Genomic DNA, 9,569 nt, shown 5'->3' with positions numbered 1-9,569 from the left:
AACGTGAGAAGAATGAAAAGCAACTGAGCAACCAAGCAAGTAAAAGATGAGAAAAAACCAGGAGCAATCCAAAAAACAGAAGCAGTAGCAAATAAGAAAACGCATCGTAAAAAAGAACAAGCAGCAAAACGCAACATGACTGAGCCATGATCAGAAAGCATATGGCGTCTCCCCCAACAGCAGCTGGAAGAAAGAGATGGCGACTGAGCATGTTGCAGGGACAGGAGGGTTCTGATCTTTAGCGGTGACACCGGGGTCGGGAGGGGGGGGATGTTTAAGTCTGTGTGTGCGCTTCAAACAATAAAAGCAGACTTGAACATTTACATGTGTGCATGGATTTAAAACAACAGAAATAGGGGGGAGGAATCAACAAAATAAAAGCATACAGGCTTGGTAGTGGGGGGGGAGTTGCAGCTGAAACCAGGACGGGGAAACCAGAACAAACCAGAATGAGGACACTGGGAACCTGTTGAGTCATAGGTGACATTCGTCCTCGATGAAGTCACCTGTTTGCTTTGGAAATGCAAAGACAGCTTTTGTCTGCGCCCCTGGAGACAACGTCCTTCGCTCATACAAACAAATAGAATCTTCAAAAAATATAAATAAATAACAGCCAAAGCTAAACAAACAGAACTTTGCTTCCGGCTGCTCGTGTTTATTGCCATATTAAACGGTATGTGTGGCTGAAATCACATGACAGGCCTCTGGAGCAGCTTGTTTGCGTGTTTGTGTGAGGCCCAGAGAGTGTGTGTTTATATTGTGGGGTGTGGGTGTGTTTGTTGAAGCCTCACCTGATCCCGACGTCCGCCGCTCCCTCTCCTTGTGCGCCTGCATCTGATGTTGCTCCATCATCCTATCAAGCGTAGGGATGACACAACTCTTCACAGACGTCGCTGCTGTCTAAACCCTCACCTCAAACCTGATGTGATATTTGTCCTTCATCTCTTTTTTCATTCAATCACTGACTACTTTATTTGGTACACCTGTACAACTGCTCGTTAATGCAAATTTCTAGTCAACCAATCGCATGGCAGCAGCTCAATGCATTTAGGGATGTAGACATGGTCAAACCGGACATCAGAATGAGGAAGAACGGTGATGTCCAACCTCGAGGCAGATGGGCTACAGCAGCAGAAGAAGACCACACCTCTCAAGTAAGAACAGGAAACTGAGGATACAATTCACCAAACTGGACAACAGAAGATTGGAAAAATTATGTCAGATCTGATGGGTCTCATTTTCTGGTAGGGCCAGAATTTGGCATCAACATCATGAAAGCATGGATCTATCCAATTGATCATGGTTACAACACCACAGCCTACCTGGGTATTGTTGTTGACTATGTCCATCCTTTTGTGACCACAGTGTACCGTGTCATAAAGCTGGAATCATCTCAGACTCTTGAACATGACAATGAATTCACTGGACTTATATGTCCTCCACAGTCAAACTACCCTTGATGCTTTCGAGCATTCCGGCTCACTTGTTCAGCCAATCGGCCCTCTTCGTGCAGCAGAAACGTCGGCAGAGAATGGGCAAGTGTGGCGGGCGCTTGCAAAGCTGAAGGCCTCCTGGACACGATTTCCATCCTTTTCCCAAGCAGGATCTGGACTACTACCTCACTCTACTCTATCCTGGTGCTTCTTGGACTCACCTGAGGTCTGATCTTTCCTGTCGCTGGCTTCAACGAGGGAGACCAGCTTCACCGCTCTTGCTCTCCTTGACCTTACCAGCAGACATCAAATCCTGGTAACCTGACGCTACTCTCCCGGTCGCTCCTGTCTTCCGACCTACAGGGCTGCTCCTACGTCTAGATTTGGACTGGTAAACAAAACTTTAATTCTGCGGGATTTCCTTGCATCCTGGACTTCCTTTTTATTGCTGAGACGTGGTCAAGACAGTACTTTTGAGAAACTTTTATCTGTTGGTTTTTCTTATCTTACCCATGGACGATGAAACACACTAGACCTAGTGCTGTCATGTAGAGTACCTGTTTTCAACTTAGAAATCTATGACGTTGCTACACCAGCATTCTCCAGAATCTGGTGGGGATTAGATTGGTTCAGGCCATGTTTAACAGGACGAAATATGTTTATTAATCTTGATGGTTTTTAAATCTAGAACAGCTATGGTGTCTTTTGGAGTTCCACAAGGCTCAGTTTTGGGGCCACTTCTGTTTTCCTTGTATCTGCTTCCGCTGGGGTCCATTCTAAGAACGCACAGTGTTTCCTTTCATCTATATGCTGATAACAGTCAAATGTATCTGCTACTGAGGGTTTTCTGCTAACACGCTGGTATCATGTCTGCATGATATTAAGGATTGGATAGCTTTAAGTTTCCTGAGTTTTAATGAAAAGAAAACAGTGTTTGGAAAAAGAGGACTGTCCCCAGTTGATCTGGATTTGTTGATCAACTGGACAATCATTTTAACCCTTTAACACCTAAGGCTTAAACACAAAATCTTTAACATACTGTAACTTTTCAACCATTAACATGATCAACGTAATTCCAGCAGATTCTGAAGGAGAAATGCGGTGAAAGACACTTTTTCCCCTTAGAATCTGCTGGAATTATGTTGACCGTCTTAACAAAATAAAAAATTACAGTAAATCAAAGAAGATAAACACTGGAGCTACAATGTTAAAGGGTTAAAGTTGATCAGATTTGAGCTTTTTTAATCTTTGTCAACTTGGAGTGAAACCATTTTCATCACCTGCACATTTTGAGACACCAAATACCTTTATCACATCTCAGCTGGATTACTGTAACTCTCTTTATCTTGGACTTAGCCAGACGTCTCTCTCAAGTCTCCAACGTCTCCAAAATGCCCGTCAAACTGCCCGTCTCCTGGTTGGAGGACTGTTTCCAGTACCTTGTTGAATCTATGCTACCAAGGCAAAAGGGGGTCCACCCCGGCTCTAGTACGGTGTACCTAATAAAGTAGTCCGGTGAGTGTATGCTGAATGTCACATTCAGAACTGATTTCACATCTAAAGAACCACCAACCAGAATGTGTCAGAAACGTCTCATCATCGACAGAAAATAAACATATATTTTTAGAATATCTTCAATTTCAATAAAAATAGGAATGATCAGGAACAAGGCGACCGACAGGATGAGTGTTTGTTCATAGTGTATCCTTCCACAAACACCTACCTTCTCTGTGCTTCACCGTCTTCAGAGGAAGGCCCGTTTTGGCGCTGAACTACTGGACCTGAACGAGGGGAAAAAAACTAGATCAAACCGACTAAAACAGACAAAAAAAAACAAGCTTAGTGCAACGTTTGTAGCATCATCCGTCTTCTAAACCCACTCAATCCCTTTAGGGGTTGCTGGAGGCGGACTACACCCTGAATGGGTTTGCTTTTGTAACACACAAGACCACATTTTTGTTTTTTTTTTTAAAATATAATTAAACAATATTTTAATATTCTTTAGAAAAACCTGGAAATACAATCATTGACTAATCCTCTTTTTATATTTTGTTAGTTGTATATGAAACTATCTTGAAAATGAGATCTTTGAATCTCTTCCTGGTTAAATAAAGGAAATAAAAGAAGAAAGAAACAAGAAGATTAAAAAAAAGTTATTTTTTTTTCAGGTTTGCTGATTTACATTTATAAGACCGACTTTTTTTTTTTTTAGATTTCTAAATAAAAAACATCAGTAAAAAAATTACAATAAAAAAAGTTGAACTATTAAAACAAAAAAAATAGTTTTTTTTGTAATCTGTAACAAATCAGACTGTGGCTGCCACAATAAGTCGATTAGTTGTCGACTATTTCAATAGTCAACGACTAATTTAATAGTCGATTAGTTGTCGACTATTTCAATAGTCAACGACTAATTTAATAGTCGATTAGTTGTTTCTTTATTTATTTATTGTTGAAGCTTTATCTCAAAACTATGGTGGATGCTTTCTAATGACTTAGTGAGCCCAAAATTGTATCTTTTGGGAAAAATAGTTTATTTGTTTTTAGATAAAAACCTAATTTAATGTAATCTTGTTTTAATGCCAGAAACAAATGAAGGAAAGTTGCATGATTTATTAAAGGTTAATAATCTGCCATCTTTATTGTCTTTATTTTAAGTTGGCTTAAATCTAATGATGGTTAAAATGTGTTTTACATCCAGCTTACACATGACCCATTAGTCGACTATTGAAATAATCGTTTTGGCAGCCCTAAATCAGACAGGAATGAGTGCAGGTTGCTGATCATTTACGTTCCTTCAACTACAAGACCTGACTGGAGCTTCTCTTTGGAGCATTGGGTGAAGGACCGATATATCAGCAGAACAGCCCTCATAAAGCTCCTCCCATGACATCAGATCAACTATCAGAGGATATTTCTGTGCAGCCTGTAGGGAGGCAGCAAAAACACGACTTTGAGTATTTTATACTCAAAAATGATACCTTCACTCTATGATCAATTTCAGAGCACTATAATTCAAATGAAAATGGACTAATTTATTTTTTTATTCATTTTCTATTGAAATGTAAGACTCTCAGATTAGAGAGCAAATTCTTAGACGACTTCTTCTTCTGCTCATCAGCTGGAGGGTAATTACATGCATCCTCTGCAAAGCTGCATAATCACTCCAGTAATTACAGGCTTTAGAAGATTGTGATCTTTGAAAGACATTCTCTGACAGATGACCTCAAAAGATCACCAGAAACACGAGGGGCCTCACCATCACAGAAATCTTCAACAAACACTTCTTAAAAATGATTCCCTTCCATAAATAATCTAGATTAAATGAGGCCCTCACCACCCTTATTTATGAGCGTCTATCTGCCGACAGCTCCGGCTGGTGGTTGCCACGGCGAAGGAGGCTCGATTTTATTTCACTGAAACCCGACAGACCAACAAGATGTTGCTGAGACAAAAGAAGAATCAATTCCTTTCCTTCAACCTCATTCTCTGCTTAAAGGTGATGGCCTGAAAGGTCAAAGTCTGTTAAAAAACTTTCCATGAGACAACAAAAAAGTGGTTATTTTGCCTTCTTAAGACTTGTGAAGCTGCACATTTAGCCAAAGTTTGACCTCAACAAATGTGATTGGAGAGCAAATGTTCTGCCTCGAAGGGAGCAGAGGCTGATGGGAAAGCAGATCCAGCTTCAATCACCACAAACTGTGAGCAAAAGCAAAGTACGACTATATACCAATTAACACATTAGTTACTGTTTCACTATCTGGTTTTATGACAGTATTCCATGGGGGTCAAGGATTGAACCGCCTGCTGAACCACAGCTGCTCATGAAAGGATCTACCTCTTAAAAGCATGTCAGCAGTCACTGAAAAAGAGATAAAAACATCTGCAGTCACAGTCACTGCTGGTGCTGATCCACAGATAAATCTGAGGCTGTGTTACTGATTAACCGGTAACAAATAAAGACACGTCCCACTGCTTTAGCAGCATTCTTATTTTAAGGAAATGCTGGTAAAATTGAGAATCTTTGGGAATATTTTAACCAAGAATATCGATAAAGTTTATTTAAAGCATTTAGAAAGTGTCCTTAGCAGAACTTTTATGTTTCCAATTTGGTTAAAATAAATAAATAAATCTGTATCTGGAAATGGAGAAACAAGAAAGGATATGTGAGAAAGTCGCTGATGTTTGGTTTCCCTCCATCTGCTGAGCTCGGTGTTGCCATGGAAAGCAATCCTGTCTCTCCCGGACTTACTGAGGACCACGACGGCTGAAGAAATGCGTCTACGAACGCCGGGCGACATCTCCGGGGTTTTCATGGTGGACAAACGTCCGAATATCCTCCTAAAGACCTACGTCTGTGTGACAATTCTGCATCACTGTTGCTGATTTCTATTAAATAAATAGTGCTAGGAACGGATACGACTCAAACGACGCGGTCCAGAGATGAGCAACAAAAAAAGGGGGGAGCAGCCCCGTGAGCACGGCGGGGGACGACACAGAGGCTCCATGACGGATATTTTAGCCACCGATGTGACAGTCACAGGAATGGGATGGGATGACACTGTACTTAAAACATATTCACACACAGCATAAAAGTAGACTGTAACTAGAGACGCTTTGAAGCTGTTGTGAAGCACGAGTTAAGCTTTAAATGCAGCTCGTCACTTTGACATAATGGATGCACAGTTTTTAAATATTAAAATTGCATTTTTAAAATTAAAATAAAAAAAAAACATTTTGCAAAAATATAAATTAGTAAAAGTAGGAAGAAAAGTTTTTGATTTCGTATCATAGTGGAGCTGCAGTACATATCAATGTCCAGCAGAGGGTAGCAAAGCTCTGCTCTTCACCATTGAATTTCAATGCAGCTTTGGTACTGCTGTTTTCCTGTCCAATTTGCTATGAATTATTTAGATATTCATATTAAATTTTGTGTTCAACACTCTCTTATTATGCATAGACATCTCATTAGCATGATATTATAAACACAATCTGATAAGGAGGCCGTCAAAACAAAGGAATCACTGCTCAGTAATGATATGACATGAAATTAAGCAACCATGTGTGATCAATTTGAGCTAAAATTCTTATGACATTCAACTGAAACACAGAAAATCTTCTTCCTTCATATCATTTCTGGCAAAAACATGATGAGTGTCCAAGTAGAGATTTAGTATAGAGGGGGTCACTGTGACCGGACACTGACCGGGCTCTAGCTCTTTTCTCAACACTTGATGTGTACTGATTTGGTGAATTCTTCCGAGTTTACCTCCACTGTCAGGTGAGCTGAGGACGTTGAGGGCGAACAGCATGGCGTTAGAGAAGGTGGTGGCCTCCTCCTTGCTGGCGAAGTTCAGCCCGTAGACCTGTCGAGCATCACGCCATTGATGGAAGGTCGGAGTGGCCTGGTTGTACTTCAGGCCTTTCACTATAGAGTAGTTGATCACCACCTGAGGAACGGAGGAGAGACAAGCTGCTCACTAAGGAACAAAAAAACAGTGTTTCATCTATTCTAGTCCATTGACTGTATGTGAGAACTGGACTGAGTGACTCCTCCTCCAAACAGGAAGTACCGGCTGGTTCCAAGAAGCCAAAATTATAGACTTCTATTGAGAAATAAACAGCTATAAGTCTATCATTCTATTTGCTAGAACCATTCTTACTCTTCTAAAATGTTTTAGTCCTAATTGTAAATTATTATTATTTTAAATTGTTCAAATTATAAACCGACCAATCAGATGCCTCAATGAAAGTAGGTGGGCTCACGTCAAAACGTTTGATTGACAGATTCTCTCAAGCCGCTTTCAAGTGGTAGGAGGAGGGTAGGAGGGTGGATTTCCAACAAGCTCACTCCTGATTGCTGAGAGTGGTTGCCATAGAAACGATAACTCAGACCAATCAATGCTTACTGACAACTTCTGGCTCCAACATGGTGACATCAATATTGCAAAAAGAAAAAAAAAAGGTGAATGAAGTGATTTAATTTGGTTAGAGCCGGAAAATAGTCGTTTTCTATGGATGACATCACACTCACTCTGTCCAGTTCTCTTATACAGGCAATGATAATAACATTCCCTTTATCAGTTATCGTGATTTAAACAGTGCATCACATTTATATTTAAACCAGATCAAGTCTAAATGTGCCTTTAATATATAACATAAAAGAATAGAATAGAATAGAATTGAATAGAATTGAATAGAATTGAATAGAACAGAGATACAATTAAATTAAAAGTGGTTCTATGTCATAAACAATCCAGGACTGTTTAGTAAGATTTGGCAACCATTCTTAAAATTTTTAAAGATAAATAAATTGTTACATGATAAATGATACAAATGATACTAAATTTATATATTCTTCCCATTTGCTTGCCCCTTTTTTTCTTTTTTTTAAATTCTTTCTTCACTTTTGTTTGCACTTTTTCCTTTTTCATGCTAATTGTTTAGGAAGTTGTTTATATGTGCTAACTAAAATGTTGTTTTAGCATTTGAATTTTGTATTGTATTTTTTTATACTCTTGAAAAATAAAAAAAGGAAAAAACAACAACTACTTCCTGCTCCGTGCAACACTCATGCATAAAAACATGACTAAAAATAATAGATAATGCATAAAAATACATGAAAAATGCATTATCTGGAAAATAAAAACAGGAAATTAAAATGAATTTGTTGCTAAATAAAAGTGTATTTGTCATTTTTTTAAAGACAGGATATTCAATTAATGTGCCAAAATAGCTAAAACCAGAAATAATAATAATTTGCACAGAATTTTTGTCAAAATGGAGGAAAAAAACTGCCTCCAGATTTTATGGACGCCTGTCTGATGCTTCCTGGCGTCTTTTACCTGCTGGTCCTGCAGTTTGACGCCCACCACTCTGAAGGTGTTGTTGGCAGTGTTGTGGTAGATGTTGATGCGGCTGAAGCCTTGCTGCCCGGGCTTGATGGGCACCCACTTCTTACTGGCGTCGTCGTAGACCATCACGGAGGCCCTCGCCTGGCAGATACTCTGCTCGCTGAAAGAGGAGGAGAGACTTCAGTCCAGAATCAGAACATAAAACATGATTTGTATGTTTTTTTGTTCGTGAGCAAAGACCAGCTTTACAAAAGAAACATCAAAAAGGTGATAAAGAAACTCATAGGAAGGTCAAAGTCTTTGCCTTTTAGGTCCACCTTTTAGGAGTCGCTGGTTCATTGACTGATTTAATTTAGTTCTGGATTCAGTCCATTTAAGCCACACTTGGGACATGCTCATAAAAAAACATAGATTGTGCCCCCTTGTGGTCACACAGGAGAAATGGTTCCACTAGTGAAATTAAACACAATAACTGCTACATTAACTAATAAAAAGCGCAACAATCAGAATAAATGCCAAACAGGTGAAAACAGGTGTTGCTGAGGATTTTTGGTCCTATTTCAAATGAAGCACAAACTATAATTTTCTCGCAAGTTCAGAGGACGGAGAGCAGTGCTTTCATGGAAGACTTTTTCAATAAATAAGACACAAAATCCATAAAAAACTCAAACAAAACAGAAAACATGGTTAAATCTCATCTGTAGATTTCAATAAAGTTTTTTAAAATCTGCATAAAAGGCTGATTTTTTTTATTTTTTGACAAAAGAGCGAACTTAATGTTTTTATTCAATAGCAGTTTGTAAAAACCAAATAAAAATAAAAAAGTTTGCTTTTATCAAAACACTGTTTTTTGACAGCTAAGGATTAAAAAAGCAATTTTCTTATATTCCTAAAGTTTTTTCGAAAAAAATTGTGTATGTTTAATTTTTTATTTCACTTTTATTATACAAAAAAAACCTGCAAATAAAAATGAATGACATCATAGAGCAAAACTCTGAACATTTTAAACCCTTTTTCTCCTTTCCTGAGTCTGGAAAAAACAAGCAGCTTGTAATCTATTATTTATAACATTTAAAAGTTAAATTTATTCATAGAATAAAAAATGATCAGATTCCTCTGAAGAGATAAAAAGGCCTACTGTAAAAAAATGAAAGGCAACATGCACTTAATTCTTAAAAATTATCAATTAAACTGCTCCAATTTCTCAGTTTTCAACTTAAAAGTACATTTGAGTTGGATTTTAAAAGGCAAAAAATTTATATTTTCTGTGTATGATGCAGAA

At 38.4% G+C, this 9,569-nt stretch overlaps 1 protein-coding gene across 4 annotated transcripts in view; it reads right to left on the bottom strand.

Moving 5' to 3' along the window:
• The window catches only part of evla (Enah/Vasp-like a), a 36,671-nt gene that overhangs the window by 6,174 nt on the left and 20,928 nt on the right, over positions 1-9,569 (bottom strand). For all 4 annotated transcript variants that reach the window (XM_024270153.2, XM_024270136.2, XM_024270128.2 and 1 more), the window contains exons 2-5: positions 8,279-8,447; positions 6,703-6,883; positions 3,157-3,214; positions 792-853 (exon numbers count right to left, since the gene is read on the bottom strand). In XM_024270153.2, the coding sequence (XP_024125921.1) occupies positions 792-853; positions 3,157-3,214; positions 6,703-6,883; positions 8,279-8,447 (470 nt within the window). The remainder of the gene's footprint in view (positions 1-791; positions 854-3,156; positions 3,215-6,702; positions 6,884-8,278; positions 8,448-9,569) is intronic.

The sequence above is a fragment of the Oryzias melastigma genome, linkage group LG22, assembly GCF_002922805.2.
Source record: "Oryzias melastigma strain HK-1 linkage group LG22, ASM292280v2, whole genome shotgun sequence".
In the NCBI taxonomy this organism is placed as follows: Eukaryota; Metazoa; Chordata; class Actinopteri; order Beloniformes; family Adrianichthyidae; genus Oryzias; species Oryzias melastigma.
This window is presented reverse-complemented; position numbering and strand designations above follow the sequence as displayed.